This window comes from Ceratotherium simum, chromosome 10, assembly GCF_057802395.1.
Source record: "Ceratotherium simum simum isolate JZ-2026a chromosome 10, ASM5780239v1, whole genome shotgun sequence".
NCBI lineage: Eukaryota > Metazoa > Chordata > Mammalia > Perissodactyla > Rhinocerotidae > Ceratotherium > Ceratotherium simum.
Window position 1 is genome coordinate 53201144 of NC_141909.1, and position 22837 is coordinate 53223980.

The 22837-nt window shown below is 36.7% G+C and overlaps 1 protein-coding gene across 1 annotated transcript in view; it reads left to right on the forward strand.

Annotated features, from left to right (window-relative positions):
* Positions 1 to 22837, forward strand: part of WBP4 (WW domain binding protein 4) — a 32751-nt gene that overhangs the window by 6676 nt on the left and 3238 nt on the right. The window contains exons 5-9 of the mRNA XM_004433613.3: positions 1087 to 1254; positions 4221 to 4267; positions 4742 to 4817; positions 6585 to 6778; positions 10201 to 10364. Coding sequence (XP_004433670.1) covers positions 1087 to 1254; positions 4221 to 4267; positions 4742 to 4817; positions 6585 to 6778; positions 10201 to 10364 — 649 coding nt within the window. The remainder of the gene's footprint in view (positions 1 to 1086; positions 1255 to 4220; positions 4268 to 4741; positions 4818 to 6584; positions 6779 to 10200; positions 10365 to 22837) is intronic.

A 22837-nucleotide genomic window follows, 5' to 3' on the forward strand; every position in this document is an offset into this window, starting at 1 on the left:
AAAAACTACCCATTTTTTCACACCCATGTAAATACCTGATGGATCAGACTGACTGACACTGGATTTGGTCGTTCTTTTCAGTACTTATTGATCTAATGCAAAAAAAATTATATTTATTTGCATTCTTTTTTATTTATTTTTTATTTTTTTTATTTTATTTTTATTTTATTTATTTATTTTTTCCCCCAAAGCCCCAGTAAATAGTTGCATGTCACAGCTGCACATCCTTCTAGTTGCTGTATGTGGGACGCGGCCTCAGCGTGGCCGGAGAAGCACATCGGTGTGCGCCCGGGATCCGAACCCGGGCCACCAGCAGCGGAGCGCGCGCACCTAACCGCTAAGCCACGGGGCCGGCCCCACATTCTTTGAATATAAGTGAAAGTAAATGTTAATTTTCTGAATTACCTTTGTACTTTTTGCCCATTTTTCTGTTAGAATATTAGATTTGTAAGGGATCTTTGTTAGGAACATTAACTCTCTGTCATATTTGTTGCAAATATTTGTTATTTGTCTTTCTTGTATATATATATTTTTTGTTTTTATTCTTGCCATACAGAATATTTGAATTTTTATGTAGTCAAATTTAACATTATTTTCTTTGTGCTCTTTTCATAAATATCTTTGATCTGCAGTTTAATTGGTGTAAAAACATGGGAGGGACCAGGCAGTAGGGAATAGCTTTACTTTTTTCCAAATAATTAACTAGTTCAACATCATTTATTAAGTGATCCCTTTCCCTCTAATAACACCAGGAATCTGCTGTTGGGTCTGTTTCTGTATTGTTCTGTTTCAGCCACATGTTTGCCTACTCCTGGTTCAGTTTTACACTACTGGGGTGTTTTTTACCATCGTTTTAGAATAGGTTTTAATACCTGGTAGTACTAGTTTCCCCTTATCACTTCTTTTTTATGATTTTCCTGGATATTTGTGTATGTTTGGTTTTCCAAAGGAGCTTTATAATAATGTGTCAGTTCCCAAAAGAATCTTGTCAGGGTTTTGGTGAAATAACATTATGAATGTTTTATACCAGCAAAAAAAAAAAAAAGTTACATTGCCTTCTTCCCCTTTCTCTCATCTTTTCTTTAGAAATTTCAGAGCCAAGCGTATCACCAGTAACTAGCACTATGCCACCCCCCTCTGCATCAAATCAGCAGAAAGAAAAGAAGAAAAGGAAAAAAGACCCTTCAAAGGGCAGATGGGTAGAAGGCATAACCTCTGAGGGTTACCATTACTATTATGATCTTATCACAGGAGGTAAGTCATTTAGGCATTGAACTAGTAGAGAATGATTACTGACAGTTTATTCTGTTAGGACTTTTGTTTAATATTGGAACATTTAAACAATGAAAGACTTACATTTTTGCCACAATGGTAAAAAAATTATGTGCCCTTTAAAAAAGTACCCTTCTCATAGTGACTCAGTGTCATATTTAGTTAAAGTCTTAATAGTGAGTTCCTTACAAATAAACTATCACTTATGTTTTCTCAATAAAACCTTCCTGAGTTCCTTACAAATAAACTATCACTTATGTTTTCTCAATAAAACCTTCCAAAAGTGTGAACTATGGGTAAATAAAGCATTTTACATGGAAATAAGGCATTTCAGATCCACTTTGCAAATTGTAGGGGTTCTTGAAATAAAATATTCTGTGGAAGAGATTTTCTATCCAAAAGCAGACTGGGAACCAGAAACTGCTTTCTTTTTTGTGTAGCTGTCTTGATTGACCTAGCAAAGTACTCCCTCTCCTATTAATGTGTTGGATATCAATTTATAATAAAATGTACAGTGGTATTTTTTGGTTAAGAATATCAAAAAAGTCTTTTTGTTTTCTTTTTCTTTTTGTGAGGAAGATCAGCCCTGTGCTAACATCTGCCAATCCTCCTCTTTTTTTTTTTTTTGTGCTGAGGAAGACTGGCCCTGGGCTAACATCCGTGCCCTTCTTCCTCCACTTTATGTGGGACGCCGCCACAGCATGGCTTGCCAAGTGGTGCGTCGGTGTGCACCCGGCATCCGAACCGGCGAACCCCGGGCTGTGGCAGCAGAGCACGCGCACTTAACTGCTTGCACCACCAGGCCAGCCCTCTATTTTCTTTTTTTTCTTTTTTTGAGGAAGATCAGCCCTGAGCTAACATCCGTGCTAATCCTCCTCTCTCTGCTGAGGAAGACTGGCTCTGAGCTAACATCTATTGCCAATCCTCGTCCTTTTTTTTTCCCCCAAAGCCCCAGTAGATAGTTGTATGTCACAGTTGCACATCCCTCTAGTTGCTGTATGTGGGACACGGCCTCAGCATGGCCGGAGAAGCGGTGTGTCAGTGCGCGCCCAGGATCCGAACCCGGGCCACAAGTAGCGGAGCGTGAACACTTAACCGCTAAGCCATGGGGCTGGCCCCCCCCCCCCCCGTTTTCTTTTAAAACTAAATGTATTTGGGATTTTTGTTCCATATAAATTCTGAGATAAATAAATGCATTTATTATACATTTATGTAGCATCTTAATCTCCAGAAACATAAAATTTACTGTCAGAAATAAACAACTAAGCATGATACAAGGAGGAATTTTAAGGTGCTATAATGTAAGAGATGTAATTATAATTAAGATTATATAAGAGTTCAAAATAGTCAAGAATTAATTGTGATTATGCGGATCTGAGAGGTTATCACAGAAATTACTTTTGAGCTGATCTATAAGTTAGGATGAAGACATGAGGAGTGATGTCATGTTACTCACCATTGGTATTCCTAGCACCTGGCACGATGCAGACACTCCTTAAGTATTTTGATTGAAAAAGATTGTTATGAGGGTACAGCACGCATTCCAGACAGGTGCAATAATATGAACCTGAAAAGGTTTGAAAGTTTGGGAAACAGTCATATGGTGGAGGTAAAACATACAGTTCTTTGAAAATGTCATGGCAAAAGAAAGAGGCTGGAAAAATAGGGGCCATATCTTGGAGGGCTGGGAGGATGATGATGCCGTTTGATGAAATACAGAAACAAAAAGTTTAAGTGAGTTAGTCATTAATTCAATTTTGGATATGTTGAGGTTGAGGTACCTACAGAACATTAACGTGACAATTTTCAATAGCTAATTGAGGATTAGAATCTGGCGTTAGGGAGATAAATTGAGTCTGGGAATGTAGATAATTAATATGTTACCTTTTAGGAGTATAGCCATGCGCTGCATAACGATGTTTTGGTCAACAACAGATCACATATACAACAGTGGTTCCCATAAGATTAGTACCATATTGCCTAAGTGTGTAGTAGGCTATACCGTCTAGGTTTGTGTAGGTACACTCTATGATGTTAGAACAACGACGAGAACAATTGCCTAAGGACACATTTCTCAGAATGTATCCCCATTGTTAAGTGACACGTGACTGTATGAGATCATAAGGAGTAAGAGAACAATAGGTAAAAAGGGTTGATAGTACCTTTATTGAAGGAATGGATAGAAGAAAAGCCAGAAAAAAAGTTAAGAATGATCAGGAAGATAGGAAATGAGATCAGAGAATTAATCATGAAGAAAATCTTGGGGTACAAGTATTATTACAATTATTATGATCTTTAGAATCATTAGTTTTGGACTACATAGAAATGGTAACAGTTACTCAGAGTTTGCACTGAACCTTAAGTGAAGTACGTGTTATAGTTCAGCAGTGAATCATAAATGATTGTATGTTAGGGATTTAAAGTCTTTCTGAAATTTACATAGAAGCTATCTATTAATTATGTCTTTTCTCCCTTCTAATGCCTATTGCCTACTTCCTTTGTTCACCAACCTACTTTATATACTCTTGTTCTCTTGTTTTTAATTCCTGCATACTTCATCTTGTTCCTCTTCTGAGTTATTCATTCCAACTCTCACTCTCCCCTACCCCAAGATGTCAAAAGGCCATCTCATTCCTTCAAAACTTATCAAGCCTGAATTCCATGAAGTCTTTAAGAGAAGCCCTACCTGGCTCTACTAATTCCTGTGGAAGTACCAGTAACTTTTAATCATTCTGTCCTTTCTTCTTGGTTACAAAGCATTCACATGTATTCTTCTGCACAATACTCCTGGGATATATGTTGTTTTTTTGTATGCTTTTAACTATAGACCTGTAGTGTTTTGAACACGTTGAGTATCTTGTAAATTTTTGCCAAATTAATTTTTTTGGAAAACTTTGGGGTTTTTTTGAAGCAAAAAGATTTATAAATGCAATGTATTTTGCTTTAAGCATCTCAGTGGGAGAAACCTGAAGGATTTCAAGGAAACTTAAAAAAGGTAACTGAAGCACACTAATAGTGTCTTTGCTTTATTCTTTAAAGTGATTGGCTTCTGGGGTGTTTGTAGGGTTTTGTAAAGCAAATTTACTTCCAGATAAGCCCCCGATACACACTTTGTTCCTTCCTATAATTTCTTCTGCTAACAAAAGGCTGGGTGGAGGTGAAAAAGTAATGTCTACATGAAAACTCCATGCAGGGCAAATGTTAGTTGGTTTGCATTCAGTTGCCATCACATGTCCCTGTCCCCATCCCCATCTGCAAAGAATTGTTCCTGGCTTCAAAGGTGAGACATTGTCTCCCCGAAAGTTGGCTCATGATTAACACAAACCAAGCTTCTTGGCCATGATCAGTACCACCACCCCTAACTCCCAGGTGTCAAGAGAAAAGGATAGGGGGGCTGACTCTGCCTTAGTTATCTAATATATAAGCGCTTCATTATCTTCAGTTTATGCTGGTTTTTTCCTCCCATTAGACAGCAGTGAAGACTGTTTGGGTAGAAGGTTTAAGTGAAGATGGTTATACCTATTATTACAATACAGAAACAGGAGGTAAGCGTTACCTTTGATTACCTTAACTGTCTAAAATTGTACCTGAAACTGCTTATTAGCCTGCTGAAGAATTATCTGACCTCAGGAATTTTAGTATAGTGATAAACATATTTCTGTAGCAAGCATGTATTATTTTTTGTAATTTAAAAACAAATACAATGGAAAAGCAAAAAGATTTTCGAATATAATATACTCTGCTGCTCGTTGTTATTCTCGATACTGCACTGACAAATTTTAAGAAGAGAATTATTTTTACTTTCTCTACCATTACTGATTTTTATCACGATTATTTTAGAAATATAATGATTACCTTGGAAGATATCTTACAAATCAGCTAATTCAACTTGCCTTTTGCTTTTTTAAAAAACAAAACTGAAGCTATTTTAGCAGTGGCTAAAATTGTCAAATTTTCACTTTTACTAATTTAGTGATGTTTTAGTTATATAATATTTATAAAACATGCATAATTATTGTTACCTAATTACTATTCAAGTTTTTCAAATTAAGATTTTATCTAATTTAATTTCATAAAACTGGTGTTCAAGTAATTATACTTGGTTTCTACTGCAATTAAATTTACCAAAATAGCTAAAATATTGGTATAACTTTGGGAGGGTTTTTTTTTTTCCCCTCCTATCCCAAGCCCTCTACATAGCATTAAATCTTTAAGGAGGAAAAGGCCCTTTTAACCTCTGAGTAGATGCCTAGCCTAACAAATAATATAATGCAATGGTTCTACCTTAGTAAAATTGAGATACTGAATCTTTATAGAGATAAAATACAATATAGCAATATGATAGAGCTCTAGAGTTAGATCTGAGCTCAACACACAGCTTTTTCCCTTACCAGCTGTGTGATTGTGGGCAAGTCACTGAGCCTATAGTTGCTCTTAAGTAAAATAGAGATGATCATATGTACTCTGTGGGGTCATGAAGGTTAGGCGTCTATAAAGTTCCCAAAACAGTGCCTAATACATAGTAGGTGCTTAATAAATTATTTATTTCTGAAAGTTCTTTTGTTAATTATGTGAAATATAGACAAGGAAATAATGTTTTTTATTAGTGCTGGAAAGTACCCTATATTAATAAGGGACTATACATACTGATTTGCCCTCAACAATTTTGGTTTATGTCTGGACCAATGTAGTTATTAACAGAGCCCCTTTCACTCTTAAAACTGTCCCAGTTGGACAATAAATGTTAGAATCCTTGTCTCTTTTATTAAACTAAAAATAGAGAATAACTGCAAGATAATTAGAAATGCTATTGTTTTACTAAAAGCCCGATAAACCACTGGATGGCAGTAGAGTTCAATGGAGATTTTTTTTTTTTCCCTAGTAGACGAATTATATTCATTCAGATCTTCACAGTAGATTTCACTTTGTGAGGATCCCAGGAAATATTTGTGATAAATAAATTCGAGGAAATCTGATGTGTGCTGATTATCACAGATGTTTCCTGAAATTGGTTTCAGGTAATTCGTGAGAGTCTTTAGAAAGTATTGTCCAGTTCTTGAGTCTCTTTCCTTTGGGGCTGTAGTTAATACATCTAGTGAATCCAGATTGTTTGAAATTAATTTCTGAAAGATATGAGAGCAAGAGCTGTGAGAACTCTTATTTATTATCTTCTTGATCAAGTGATAGTGTGAAATAGGTGCAATGTCGTCATTTAATAATATATCGTCAGGGATGGGAAGCATTATATTGGGAATGGCTTCCGAACAGAATTGGTAATTAAATAACGTAACTGTTAAAAATGTGTTAAATAGAATCCAGATGGGAAAAACCTGATGATTTCATTCCACACTCTGGCGATCTGCTTTCTAGTAAGGTCAATGAAAAGTCACTTGGCACCCTAGAAGAGTCCAAATCATCAGACTCACATAGTGATTCTGATGGGGAACAGGAAGCAGAAAAAGAAGAGGTCTCTACAGAAACACAAAAGCCAAAAATAAAGTTTAAGGTAGGTTCTTGATTTATTTTTTACACAAGTTTATCAATTCATAGAAAGCTCTGCAGACATCTTCAGTTTTCTGGTAGAAGATTGAAATAAAGCCAAGACACATACTTTGGCAACTGGATAAATGGTTACACCATTTATTAATATCTATTTGGTACCAAGACAGTGAGTTCATTTTTAGACCTCCTGAGTTTGAGATGCCTCTGTAACATTCAGAGAGCTGTCGGAACATGCCATGTCTGAATACCTAGGCTAGAAATGCTAATTTGAGTATCATCAGCATACTGGTAGTAATTTCAGTCTCAGAATCGGTGAGGTAACCTAGGAAAATGACCTTGGGGAACATTAAACATTTAAGTGGCAGGCAGAGAACAAGGAGTCCACAAGGTAGAATGAGGAAAGAGTGGTTAGAAAGGTATGCAGAGAAGCAGAAGAATTCAATATCCCAGAAACCAAAGGAATAGAGAGCATCAAGGATTATAATTAGGTCTAGAAAAAGAAAAGTGTCCACTGAATTTTACAGGAAGGAAGTCCTTAATACCCTTCTAGCAGTTTCACTGGAGTTTTGGGTGGCAGAACACAGATTACAGAGGGATGGAAAGTAGTTCACAGTGTATATGTGGTTTGAATATGAAATGAAAAGTAGAAATTAGGTGATAGGATGGTGACTGTGTATTGACTCTTAATCATTATGAGAGATTTGTGGTGGTGGTGTTTCGTTGAGAGGGACTCCAAAGGAGGTAGAAAGGGAATACCAACAAAGTATTGGCATTTCCCCCTAGACGGATTGGTTGGTCTTGAACAAGGAGTAAACTCATTTTCTGTAAGAAGGTAAAGTTTTCATTTTCTATAAGAAGATATGACTGTGGACGAATTGGTATCAGGGAGGAAATTGAAAGAGTCATGCCCTTTAGCCTCAATTTACTCATTAATAAATCAAGATTGCTTGCGGAAGAGCTTGGGGAGCTTGACAACACTAATGAATTGAAATAGTCCCTGAGCCGGGGTGGGAGAGGAAATGAACCAAGTAAGAGGATTGACAAGGCTGAGTGCCCAGCCATGGCAGGAAAGTAAAAAAACACTTTCATAGTATTGCTAGTCCTCCTGCTTTTGTCACCTTTCTAGGAACACTCAGGAGCCCAGGTGCCAAAGCAAAGAAGAAACGTAGCATTGATCCATGGTTGAGATTACTGGCCTGAGAGGTAGAGGAAAATCAAGGATGCTGGAGAGAGGGTGCATCCAGGCCATATCTAGGATCTTGTCATTGCCTTGAATTTCTCTACCTATCCCATAAATCTTGGTGGAACTTAGGGTGAGGGATGGATTCAGCTTGTAGAGGAGCAGCAGCAAAACGTTGTAGTAGCCATTTCACAATGTTTATAGTCAAATTTGGTAACCCAGCATCCAACCTGGAACAGATACTTTTAATTTCAAGCAAACAAAATATTACAAAATACAGATAAACAAACAAGGATAAACTACCTGTAGTGCTGTCACTTCTCAAAAAAAGCACTATAATACGTTGGTGTTTATTGGTCTATAATTTTTTTCTATTCAGACACGTACATTATTTTAAACAAAATATGGAGTCATACTGTAATAAGGTTTTATTATTGTTTTTCAATTTAATCTATCACAAAGACTTCAATAAGTCTTCATCTACCAAAATAATAGATAGATATTATTCCATGGTATGAATATACCATTATCTATTCAGCCCTATGTAGCTGAATATTTGTTTTTTATAACCACTAAGGGGACTAGGAGAAGAAATACCTGGAGACACATTTACTAAACAGTATTAAAGTCTCTGCTGAAATTGGATATCATAAATTTTGAAGTCTTGTCAGTTTGTAATGGTTGTGTGGTTTTTTGTTTTTTTTTAATAACACTTTACAGATCAATGATTGTGTAGATCTGTGTTGGAGGTTTTTAGGTCATATGGAATAGACAGGCATGGGGACAAAGATATTTAAGGGTGCTAGCAAAAGAATGTTTAAAAAGTGCTTCCCTGTGGACTTGGGGCTCTGTAATGAAGGATGTAAAGTTTAAATGAGATCAGCAAACTCAGAACACAAGGAAAAGTTATTAGAGATAGTAATAAGGTTGGACAGGACGTATAGTAGAAGTAAGGGAGCGGGAAAGCCAAAAGAATAACTTACTGTGGTCAGAGGATGGGCTTTTGGAGTTTAAAATTTCACAAGTGGAGCATTTTTGAATGACAACCTAGTTCAAATTAAAAGAAATCTAGACGTGAGGGTTTAATGTTTGAATACTACTTATGCACCAGGTGCTATATAAGAGGAAAAATATATAATATTAGGTGGCTGAAATATAGTGAAGGCCAAAGTCATTGGTTTTGAGGCTCACAAAACTGAGGCCAGAGAATTTTTAAACTCTAGGATGACAACAAGAGTTTGAATAGAGAGAACCTGGTGCCAGAGTTGCCAGTATCATCAGTGAATTTGGAGTAGTTGCCAGAGGTCAATAGATCATGTAAGGAAGAATGGAAGAGAATTGTATAGAAGGTGGTATGAGACTCAGAGGAGAAAGCATTTGTTGCATGAGGATCAAAGCATAAATTATGACCTCAGTAAAAATGTTTTATTAAAAAAAAGTCATGGCCTGGAAGCAGTCAAAATTGCTAAAAGAAAGCAGACCCTGCCTCCTAGTCCTATGATATCAGTAGCATGACGGAATAAGTTAATATCCATTCAAAGAATTACAAATGAAACGGTGTCCTGGGACTGCCACCCATGGTTGTGTAGTTTGCAAAGAAGCTGAAATCTAGTGCATAGTTTGCTTGCTAAACTGGGTCATAGGGCTTTGTTATCCCAGATTAAGGGGTGCCATAAAATACCAGCCCTAGCTCGGGGCTCCTGTAGGAGCTGCTTGTACCTCAAGGGTTTGTCTTTTTCTAATTTCACATAGTTACAAGTTGTATATTCCCGTGAGGCTCTGACAGTGTCTTCAATGTGAAGACAGATTTCAGTTAAGACTAATAGGGTGAGAGAGTGCTTTAAGTAGATAATGGGTGTAGAATGGTCTAATGACATGGCATTAAATTCAAAAGGGGCACAATGTAAAGGGAAGTCACTGTTGGATATGTAAGGAGAGAAAGCAGAAAAGAGAAGAGAGGAAAAATAGGCCAGTGTATGTCTTTAATTGTAGAACATTCATAGGATCATGTTATTTTGAAAAGCAGCCTTGGCCATGGTATGTTAACATTTTAGACATAATGAAAAACCTAATGATGAACCATTCAAGTTCTTCTATGTACATTTGTTGTGTTATGTGCAAATTTAAACTAAGTGGGTTAATGTATTATTATTTATAAATCAATAACAAGACTACGTTAAAGCAATTTTATTTCTGTCCTCATGGTTTTGCTTGAAGTGTATTATTTCTTGACTTTGACATTTCAGGAAAAAAATAAAAACAATGATAAGGGAATTGAACCAGAAACACAGAAAGAAAAAAATGCCCTAGAGCAGAATTCATCAGGTCCAAGTGCAGAAAAATCCAAAGCTCATAAAAAATCGAATCCATATGGAGAATGGCAAGAAATTAAACAAGAAGTTGAGTCTCAGTAAGTACCTTGAGAAACTTAAGCCCACTGTCATTAGAAATACTTTACATCCCAATACTTCCATAAATTACAGTAACTGATTTCAAGGATAAGGACCTCATTAAAAGTGTAGCTCATTTCTTTTATTTCTAGAGTGCTTTTATTTTTTCTAATTAAATATTTTAAAATATAAGCTAATGGTTATTTTTAAAAGTAAGCTAATGATTGTTTTAATTCCTACCAAAACGTGACATTTCTGTTGAACACACATTCACACACTGACTCACACTATGTACACATGAGCATTCTCACACTCACCATCATTATTCTATCAGAGAAATATTTGCATATTCAATATTAATGTGGTAGTTCAGGTAGTGTTTATGTTACTTAATGAAATACTAGGAAATGTGTATTTAATGCTACATAGTGCCAGGCACCATGATAAGCATATTGACTGTATGTGTATATTGAAGTTGCAGAAATAATAGGTTGCCTTACTTCAGCCCCTAAGTGATTTAAGTGACTTAAAATAGGAAGATGGTCCTAGTATACCAACATCTCCTGTACTTCAAAGTTGAGATTTTTTGATTTTTCCTTGTGATAAGTATAGTGTAAAGCCATCCTTGTTAAATTTTAACCTAGTCAGCCACTTTAATGTATGATGGCTGGGGCTGGCCCCGTGGCGTAGTGGTTAAGTGTACGAGCTCCACTGCTGGCAGCCCGGGTTCGGATCCTGGACGTGCACTGACACACCGCTTGTCAGGCCATGCTGTGGCGGCGTCCCATATAAAGTGGAGGAAGATGGGCACGGATGTTAGCTCAGGGCCAGTCTTCCTCAGCAAAAAGAGGAGGATTGGCATGGATGTTAGCTCAGGGCTGATCTCACACACACACACACACACACACACTAAATATATGAAATTATTATATGATGGATTATGTCTGACTTCCTAAGTAGATTAGCCTAATTTCTTAAGGGGTTTCCCCCTAAAAGTAACCAGTATATATTATTATACTCATTCAGCTACCCAGAAATGATACTAACATTTTGAAATATTTTCCTCATTTTTTCCCTATTTAGCATTATATTAATATTTTCTATTTTTTAATGTTATAAATGTTATTTTTAATTGCTATATAATATTTAATCATTTAGATGTGCCTCAGTTTTACTCACCTTTTCTCTTTCTGTTGGACAGTTATGTTATTTCTACACTTTTTGTTTTTATAACTCTAATTATTATATGGCCATATTACCCTGTGCACATTTCTGACTATTTCTGGAAATGGAATACCTGTTTAAAGGTTATGAACATTTTGAAAATCTTGATACACAGTGTCTAATTACTTTCCAGAAAGAGCCTACCAATTTATACTCCATCATCAGTTTTGGAAAGTTCCTATCCCATTGAACCCTCTCAGCATTAATTGTTCCTGAGCTTTTAAATATTTTCTAGTTTCGCAAAGAATATCTCATTTTAATTTCTTTTCTTTGATTTACTCGTGAGGTTGAAATTTTTTCATATATTTATCAGTGTTTTGTATTTACTCTTCTGTGAATTGTCTGTTTATAGTCTTTGCAGATTTTTCTATTGAGGTGTTAATCTTTTCCTGTTTGTATAAGCTCCTTATGTAGTTCAGATACTAAGCATTTATTAATAGTGGTGGTGGTGGATTTTCCACATTTGTAGTTTGACTTTCAGTTGTGCTTATAATGGTTTTAGATGTGCAGAGTTTTGTGATGTTTAACTAGTCAGATCTCTTCTTTTTCTTTGTGATCTGTTTTATTGATATTATCCTTTTCCATCCAAAAGTCAAATATATATTCGTATTTCCTTCTGGTTTGTGTGATCTTACTTCATTATCATGTAATTGTTTAATCCATCCTTAATTATTTTGATGCATCGTATGAGATGAGATTCTAAATTAATTTTTTATCCTACCTGGCTAATCCATTTTACCATTACCGTTCTTCCCCATTTTTATGTATCATTCTTTCCCCCATTTTTAAGTGACACTTTTTTTTTTATCTTGTGTTTAATTCTCAAATTTACCCGTTTGTTTCTGGCTACCTATTCTGTTCCATTAGTCTATTTGTTCTTGTGACAGTACAATAAAGATTTAACTATTATGATTTAATTATATAATTTTATATGGTATGCTGTGATATCTAGTGGTGTATCCCTGTATTATTTTTCTTTTTCAAAATTTTCTTAAGCAGTTCCTTCCCATTTTTTTCCCCAGGTAAATTAAGTCATTTTACAAGTGTTCAACAAGTATAGTATAATTTTAATCAAAATGATTGAAATTATATTTTACTTGTTGAATTGGACAAAAATGGATGTTTTCAGTATTTCATATTTTCATCCAAAAGCATTATATGTCTCTCTTTTTACTCAAGTCATCTTATATCATTCTCTACAGCTTTTGTAGCTGCCTCTGTAAGTTCCACACTTGCAGTTCTTGAGTATAAGCTAGCTTGAGTGTAGCCACTTAGTCTAGTTGGTTCACTTCTGTAACTCCAGAACTAAAAACAGTGCCTGGCACATATTAGGTGCTTAGTAAGTATTTATTAGGTACATGAATAAATTTTTACCTATTTTGCTCTTTTTTAATTGTGGATTTAATCTATTTTTTCTGTTATTTCTTTTTTTTTTCTTTTTGTGTGTGGAAGATCAGCCCTGAGCTAACATCCATGCCAATCCTCCTCTTTTTGCTGAGGAAGACTGGCCCTGGGCTAACATCCGTGCCCATCTTCCTCCACTTTATATGGGACGCCACCACAACATGGCCTGACAAGCGGTACGTCAGTGCACGCCCAGGATCCGAACCTGGGCCACCAGCAGCGGAGCACCGCACTTAACCACTATGCCACGGGGCCGGCCCCTGTTCTTTCTTTAACCAGTAATTATGGTATGAAGAAGCTTATGTGTCCAGTTGTGTTGCTGAATTATTTTATTATTTATAAAACTTATTCTTTTGAGTCTTGGGTTTTCCATGTAGAAACTTGTCTGCAAATATTTAGTGATTTTTTTTCTGTTGATTTCACTTCCTATTTATTTCATGTCCTATTTATTTTAGTTAGATTTCCAAACACGATGTTATATACTAATGATGAGAGTGGGCATTTGTTTTGTTTCTGAATTCAGTGGAAATGTCTCTAAAATTTATATTGAGGATTATATTGCCTGTTGGCTTAAGATAGATAATCTTTTTTATGTTAAGGAAGTGTGCTTTATTTCTAGATTTTTCAAGGATTATTATGAGAAATAGATTTTGGTAAATTTCAATAGTCATAGCTTTGATGTGGAAAGGAAATTGGGAAATAGTGGTTTGTAGTTTAGTTTTGTTTTTGTTTGTTACATGTGTGATATCTTTATTAGATTTTGGTATCCAACTTAATGCTAAATAAAATGAATTAGGTAGCATTTAACATTTTTTAATGTTTTAGAATAGTTAATAGTTTCTCCAGGATTAGAAAGTTTAAAAGAAATCACTAGTAAAATCTTCTGGTCCTACAGTCCTGGGTCTAGGTAACTTCTGATAGCCTTTAGTTTCTTGGTTACTATGTGACTTTGAGCAAGTTGCCTAATCTACCTGAGCCTCAATTTCTTCATCTGTATAATGGGATAATAGTAGTTTCTATCTGATTTCTAATTTTTTTGTGAGGAATAAATTAGAAAAGACAAGTTAACACATTTGGCATCATGTATGCACTTGGTACCTAGAACACCTAAGTACTCAATAACTGTTACATGCTGCAGTTGCTGTTCTTGGGGTAAGGAGTGGGATAGTAGCTTCAGCTATTTGTTCTTGAGTACTAGTCAGTTTCAGTAATTTATATTTTTCCCCTAAAATCTTTTATTTCATCAAGGGTTTAAAATTTCAAACATATGGTAACACATTAAGCTTTCTGTCTATTTAAATTTTTCAGATGTTATTAGTTCCTCCTTTTAAATTTTTATATTTTTTCCTTCTTTTGTAATAGTATTTGAGAAAGAATTTTTTCCAGCTTTATTGAGATATAATTGACATAATATTGTGTAAGTTTAAGTTATACAATGTGTTGATTTGAACAATTATATATTGCAAAGTGATTACCACCATAGCTTTAGCTAACACCTCCATCATGTCACATAATTATCATTTTTTGTGTGTCTGGTGAAAACATTTAAGATCTAGTCTGTTAGCAACTTTGAAGTATATAATATAGTATTGTTAACTATGATCACCATACTGTACATTAGATCACCAAAATTGTTAATCTTTTAATTGGAAGTTTGTACCTTTTGACCAATCTACCCATTTCCTCCAGTGCTCAGACCCTGGTAACCACCACTATTCTCTGTTTATATGAGTTTGGATTTTTTCAGTTTCACATATAAGAGGTATATTTGTCTTTCTCTAATTTATTTCAGTTAGCATAATGCCCTCAAGTTCCATCTATGTTGTTGCAAATGGCAGCTTTCCGTCTTTCTCATGGCTAAATAATAATTCATTGTGTATATATATACCACATCTTCTTTATCCATTCATCCGTTCATGGACAGTTGCGTTGTTCCATATCTTGGCTATTGTGAACAATGCTGCAGTAATTCTGGGAGTGCAGTTACCTCTTCAAGATCCCGTTTTCATATCCTTTGGGTATATATCCAGAAGTGGGATTGTAGAATCATATGGTAGTTCTATTTTTAATACTTGAGGAACCTCTGTACTGTTTTCTATAGTGGCTATCTCAGTTTACATTCCCACCAACAGTGCTGAAGAGTTCCCTTTTCTCCACATCCTTGTCAATGCTTGTTATCTCTTGTCTTTTTGATACTGACCATCCTAACAGGTGTGAGGTGATAACTCATCGAAGTTTTGATTTGCATTTCCCTGGTGATTAGTGATGTCAAGCACCTTTTCACGTACCTGTTGGCCACCTGTGTGTCTTAGGTGGAAAAAAGTCTATTCAATTCCTCTGCCCTTTTTTTTTTTCTTTTTTTGGTGAGGAACATTAGCCCTGAGTTAACATCTGTGGCCAATCCTCCTCTTTTTGCCGAGGAAGATTGGCCCTGAGCTAACAGCTGTGCCCATCTCCCTCTATTTTCTGTGTGGGACATCTGCCACAGCACGGCTTGATAAGTGGTGCGTAGGTCCATGCCCAGGATCCGAACCTGTGAGACCCAGGCCGCCAAAGCGGAGCATGCTACTGGGCCGGCCCCTCTGCCTGTTTTTTTAATCCGATTTTTTGGGGTTTTACTATTGAGTTGTATGAGATCTTGATGTATTTTGGATATTAGCCCCTTATCAGATATATGATTTGCACACGTTTTCTCCCATTCCATAGGTTGCCTTCTCATTTTGTTGATTATTTCTTTTGCTGTCCAGAAGCTTTTTAGTTTGATGTAGTCCCACTTGTTGATTTTTACTTTTGTCGACCATGCTTTTTGTGTCATATCCAAAATATCATTGCCAAAACCAATGTCAGGGAAGTTTTTCCCTATGTTTTCTTCTAGGAGTTTTATGGTTTTACTTCTTACATTTAAGTCTTGAATCAATTTTGAGTTAATTTTTGTGGGTGGTGTAAAATAGGGGTCCAATTTTATTCTTCTGCGTGTGCTTATCCACTTTTCCCAACAGCAGTTATTGAAGAGATTATACATTCCCTATTGAATATTCTTGGCTTCCTTGTCAAATTTTAGTTGACCCTGTATGTGAGGGTTTATTTCTGGGATCTTGATTTGTCCCATTGGCCTGCGTGTCTCTTTTTGTGCCAGTTTCATACTGTTTTGATTACTATAGTTTTGTAGGCTAGTTTGAAATCAGGCAGTGTGATGCCTCCAGCTTTGTTCTTCTTTCTCAGGATTGCTTTGGCTATTTGGGGTCTTTTGTAGCTCCATGCAAATTATAGGATTGTTTTTTCTATTTCTATGAAAAATGCCATTGGAATTTTGATTGGGATAGCATCAGATCTACAGATGGCTTTGAGTAGTATGGACATTTTTACAATATTACTTCACCTGATCCACGAACACAGGATATCTTTCCATTTGTTTGTGTCTTCTTCAGTTTCTTTCATCAGTGTCTTGTAGTTTTCAGTGTACAGAACTTTCACGGCCTTAGTTAAATTTACCACTAAGTATTTTATTGTTTGTGATGCTATTGTGAATGGGATTATTTTCTTTCTTTCTTTTTCAGATATTCTGTTGTTAGTTTAAACAAACGCAACTGATTTCCTTGTGTTGATTTTGTGTTGTGCAACTCTACTAAATTCATTGATTAGTTCTAACTTTTTTGGTGGAGTCTTTGGGATTTTCTATATAAGGTCATATCTGCAAACACAGACAGTTTTACTTCTTCCTTTCCAATTTGAATGCGTTTTTTTCCCCCCTTGCCTGATTGCTGTGGCTAGGACTTCCGGTACTGTGTTGAATAGGAGAGGTGAGAGTGGGCACCCTTGTCTTGTTCCTGATCTTGGAGGAAAAGCTTTCAGTCTTTCACCACTGAGTATGATGTTGGCTGTGGGTTCGTCATGTGTGGCCTTTGTGATGTTGAGATATGCTCCTTCTATACCCAATTTGTTGAGTGTTTTTATCATGCGAGGATGTTATATTTTGTCTAATGCTTTTTCTGCATCTGTTGAAATGATCATATAATTTTTATCTTTCATTCTATTAATGTGGTGTGTCACAATTGATTGCAAATATTGAACCATCCTTGCATCCCGAGCATAAATCCACTTGGTAATGGTGTATGATTTTTTTACTGTGCTATTGAATTCAGTTTGCTGATATTTTGTTGAGAATTTTTGTATCTGTATTCATCAACGATATTGGCTTGTAGTTTTTTTTTCTCTTGTAGTGTCTTTATCTGGCTTTGGTATCAGGGAAATGCTGGCCTCCTATAGTGAGTTTGGAAGTGATCCCTTCTCAATTTTTTGGAACAGTTTGAGAGGGATTGGTGTTAATTGTTCTTTAAATGTTTGGTAGAATTCACCAGTGAAACCATCTGGTCTGGGCTTTTTTGTGTTGGGAAGTTTTTGATTAGTGGTTCAACATCCTTACTTGTCATTGGTCTGTTCACATTTTCTGTTTCATCATGATTCAGTCTTGATAGGTTGTATGTTTGTAGGAATATATCCATTTCTTCTAGGTTATCCAGTTTGTTGGCGTATAGTTGTTCATAGTCGTCTCTTATGATCCTTTGTATTTCTGTGATAACATGTGTAATGTCTCCTCTTTCATTTCTGACTTTGAGTCTTTTTTTCTTAGTCTAGCTAAAGGTTCATCAATTTTATTTTTCTTTCAATAAACCAGCTCTTAGTTTTCTTCTTTTCTATTCTTCTGGTATCTATTTTATTTCTGCTCTAATCTTTGTTATTTTCTTCCTTCTGCCAACTTTGGGCTTAGTTTGTTCTTTTTCTATTTCCTTGAGGTGTTAAGTTAGGTTGGTTGGTTGAGATTTTTTTCCTTAATGTAGGCGTTCATTGCTGTAAATTTCCCTCTTAGAACGGCTTTTGCAGCTTCCTATAGGTTTTAATATGTTGTGTTTCCATTTTCATTTGTTTCAAGATATTTTTGATTTCCCTTTGATTTCTTCTTTGACCTGTTAGTGGTTCAGCAGTGTGTTAATTTCCACATATTTGTGAAATTTGCAGCTTTCTTCCTATTACTGATTTCTAGTTTCTTACCATTTTGGTCAGAAAAGATATTTGGCATGATTTCAGTCTTAAATTTTCTAAGATTTGTTTTGTCAGCTATCATATGATCTGTGCTGGAGAATGTTCCATGTGTGCTTGAGAAGAATGTGTATTTTGCTGCTCTTGGATGGAATGTTCTGTATATGTTTGTTAGATTCATTTGGTCTAAAGTATGGTTCAAGTCTGACATTTCTTTGTTAGTTTTTTGTCTGGATCATCTATCCGTTGTTGAAGTGGTTTATTGAAGTCTCCTACTATTGTATTGTTGTCTCTTTCTCCCTTTAGATCTGTTGATATTTGCTTAATTTATTTAGGTGATCCGATGTTGGATGCATATATATTTACAATTGTTATATCTTTTGATGAATTGACCCCTTATCGTTATATAATGACCTTCTTTGTCTCTTGTTACTGTTTTTGGCTTAAAGTCTGTTTTGTCTAAGTATAGGTATCCCTGCTGTCTTTTGGTTTCCACTTTCATGGAATATGTTTTTCCATCCCTTCACTTTGAGCTTTGTGTGTGTCCTTAAGTCTGAAGTGAATCTTTTGTAGGCAGCATATAGTTGGTTCTTGTGTTTTTATCCATCCAAGCAGTCTGTATCTTTTGATTAGAGAATTCAATCTATTTACATTTAGAGTAATATACATAAAGACTTACTAATGCCATCTTATTGGTTTTTGGCTATTTTATACAAAAGTTCTCTTTTTCCTTTCTTGCTGCTTTCCTTTGTGAATTGATGATTTTGCATTGTAGTATGCTTTCTCTTTTCTTCATCTTTTGTGAATCTGTTTTAGGTTTTTGCTTTGTGGTTACCATAATGCTTATATAAAAGATCTTATTAACAGTCTACTTTACACTGGATCACATACAAAAAGTATGCTTTTTCCTTGTCTCCCCTTTTATGTTTTTGATGTTATAATTTACATCTTTATATATTGTGTATCCATTAACAAATTGTTTTAGCTATAGCTATTTTTAATACATTTGTTCTTTAACCTTTATACTAGAATTAATCAGTTAACATACCACCATATAATAATATTAGAGTATTCTGAATCTGACTATATGCTTGCCTTTACCACTGTATGTTTTCATATATTTTCATGTTAGTAGTTAGCAATCTTTTGTTTCAGCTTGAAGAGTAACTCCTTTCAGCATTTCTTGTAAGGCAGTTTTAGTAGTGATGAATACCCTGAGCTTTTTTTTTATTAGAGGAAGTTTTTATCTAGCCTTCATTTCTGAAGGACAATTGAGCTATAGATTCTTTTTTTTTTTTTTTTTTTTGGTAAGCAAGATTGTCCCTGAGCTAATATCTGTGCCAGTTTTCCTCTATTTTTTGTATATGGGATGCCGCCACAGCATGGCTTGATGAGTGGTGTGTAGGTCTGTGCCCAGGAGCCAAATCTGCAAACCCCAGGCTGCTGAAGCAGAGCAGGCGAACTTAACCACTACACCACTGGGCCAGCCCCTTAGCTGTGTATTCTTGGTTAGCAGTTTATTTCTTTCAGACTTTGAATATATCATCCCATTCTCTTCTGGCTTACAAAGTCTCTGCTTAGATATCCACTGATGTTATGTTAATGCTGTTGAGTTGATTTCGACCTCTAGCAACCTTGTGTGTAGCAGAATGAAACCCTGCCTGGTCTTCTTGCACCATTCTCTCATCTTTTGGCGCTCTGTCAGACAATGCTCTGCTGCTATTCATAGGCCAGTTTTTTTTTCAGAAGTAGGTGGCCACGTCCTTCTTCCCTATTCTGTCTTAGTCTGGAAGCTCCACTGAAACCTGTCCACCCCAAATGACCTAGCTGGTATTTGAAATAACAGTGGCATACCTTTCAGCATCACAGCAACACACAGTGGCCAGAGTTTGACAAACAACAGACGGGTGGGGTGGTTCCCTGACTGGAGAATGAACCCTGGCCCCAGCAGTGAGAGTGCCAAATCTTAACCACTAGACTGCTGGCTGTGGAATTCCTTTGTATGAGAGAAAATTTTTTCTCTTGCTGCTTTTAAAATTCTCTCATTGTCTTTGATTTTAGAGGGTTTTATTAAAATGTCTCACAGAAGATCTTTATGGATTGAAATTTTGAGGCAACCTATTAGCTTTAACTTGGATGTACAAATCTTTCCCCTTGGAAAGTTTTCAGCCATTATTTCTTTAAATAAGCTTTCTACTCCTTTCTCCTTGTCGTCTCCTTCTGAGACTCCAGTGACGTTATTTTTCTTGATTGTGTCTCAGAAGTCTCATAGGCTTTCTTCATCTCTTTCATTCTTTTTTCTCCTCTAATTGGATAATTTCAAATGAATCTGTGAGCTCACTGATTCTTCTGCTTGGTCTAGTCTGGTGTTGAAGATTTCTCTCTATGGAATTCTTCAGTTTAGTCATTGTATTCTTCAGCTCCAAAATTTCTGTTTGGTTCTTTTTTATGTTTTCTATCTCTTTGTTGAACTTCGCATTTTATTCTTCTGTTGTTTTCTTGATACTGTTAAATTGAATTGTTTCTCTTTGTTCTCTTATAGCTCTCTGAGCATCTGTAGAAAAATTATTTTGAATTCTTTGTCAGGGAATTCCTGGATCTCCATTTCTTTGGGCCAGTTACTGGAGATTTACTGTATTCCTTTGGGGGAAACATTTTTCCCTGATTCTTAGTGGTGCTTGTACCCTTCAGTAGGTGTCTACACGTTTGAAAAACAAATCACCTTTTGCAAACTTTATGGACTGACTTCAGTAAGAGAAGACTTTCCCCTGCAAGTGGGGGCACGTTCGAGCATGCTGTGACTCCAGGTCTAGTGGTACAGGGCACCAAATGCAGGGGCGTGTGGCAGCATTGGGTCCAGAGGGGTGTGTTACCTCTTTGGCTCAGGCTACTAGGATCCAACAGTTGTGCGGTCCTTGGTGAGCACTGTGGATATTCCGTGGTGGCTGCAAGGGCTGTTGGGGTCCCCAGTGGTGCTTCCACTTCCAGCAGCTAGGAGCCAGGGCAGGCAGTGGTGGTGGCTGGGTCTAGTGGTGTGCATATACTCAGCTGTGGGGGCCTGCTACGAGTGTTTATGTAGTGGCAGGGGCTGGTTTCAGACACACATAGTGGTGGGAGCCAGGTAGGCAGCAAGGTCTAGGGCCAACTACAGTTCAATGGCAGCCTCAGGGACCCTGGCTATCAGCATGCTCTCCCGTGGCTACACAATCTCTTTCTGGGGGTGTGCCCTGCAGTGGAGCCTAGTGTCAGGGGTTAGGCTGGAGGCATACAGGGGTGCAGCTGGAGGAGCTAGCTACAGATAAGTGTGGTCTTGTAGGCCAGTGACAGAAGATAGGTCCTAATCCAGGGCCATAAACAGCTGCAGGGGTCTTGGCTGTTGGCATGATCTCCTATGTTGTATTATCTCCCCTGGGCATGCAGACTGCCGTACAGGCTGGTGACAGGCATCTGGACGGCCCCAAGCGTGCAACTGGCAGTAGGGGTCGACCACGGGTGGCTAGTCTGGCATCTTGCACTCACACAGAGACCTGAGCTGGTTGTTAGTGTGGTTTCGAGGCTCTTGTGGGGGGTGGAGGGGCTCAAGCAGCTGGCTTCAGTAAAAGTTAATACCTGTGGGTTGAAATACCTGGTCAAATCTGCAGGGGGTCTGCAGCAACTATGCAATCTGTTGGTTACTTCTTCAGTGGCAAAAGCTGCTTGGTTTTTCTGTAGAGCAGGTCACTGAACTGCAGTCGCTCTGGCCAAATGGATGCTCTTAGTAGTCCCTGCTTTTCTTCCTTGTTCCCAGCCGCCTTATACGTCTCGGCTTCACCAGTCTGGATGGGGTGAAACTGAAGTGGATGCAGTGCCCCAGAAGCCTGGATACACTGGTCACTCACTCCACTCCTCTTTTCCTGGTGAGGGGAACTGTTTCTAGCTAGCAAGTTTCCTCTTTGCTCTGAGCAGTGTCAGCTTGGGGGATGGAATGGTGCAAGCAAAAATGAAGTTGTCTTCCTTCTCCTTTTGCAGTTATTTTCAGGGTGTTTTGTTCTACTGTGTTGCTAAAATGTCTTAAGTGATTCCAGAGCTCTCCCAGAGCTGTTTTTTGTTCATGGATAGCTGTCTAATTGTTGATCATTTTATGGGGATGGAAGCTGGGGTCTCCACTAAAGGATTTTTTAAATTTGTCTTTCCTTAATGAATTAGCTCTTGTTTTTAATTCTCTATTTTATTACGTTTTCACTTATTAATGGATTTTCTGTTTATTCATTTCTACTTTTATTTTTTAGTTTTCTTCCCCTAAATTTTTTTGTGTCTTTCTTTTTCTTCTTTCTTCAGATGCACTTATGACTATTGACAAGAGGTGAGGAAGGGGTCCATTCTTGTTTCTTAATGAAAATAGATAAAGCTATTTTGTCTCTGAATATAGTTCTGCCCATATATCACATAAACTTTGAATGAAGATTCTTCGATTTCATTGTTTTGGGAACAGTTTAATATTGTGTTTTGCTTACTTTTTGACTTCGTTTTCCAGAAAGTATTTCGTTTTAAATCTTCACGTGAGTGGGAGTTTTGGGGGTTTTTTTCCTGCCTTTATTACATTGTGCTCAGATATTATAACCTTTACAATTTTTGCATTTTGAATTTGGAAATGATTATGGTTTTTGTGGAAGTGCTTTACATAATTATTTTTTGTAACTTTTCCAAAGTTATTTGAAAAGAAGGCAGTTTCTCTGTAATATAGTTTACCTACAGGCCCTTGGCCTTTTCCTTCAAATACAAACTTCTTTTCCTCTGACTATGTCTCAGGGATATGTCCTACTTCGCTGCCACTTCTGTTAAACTCTTA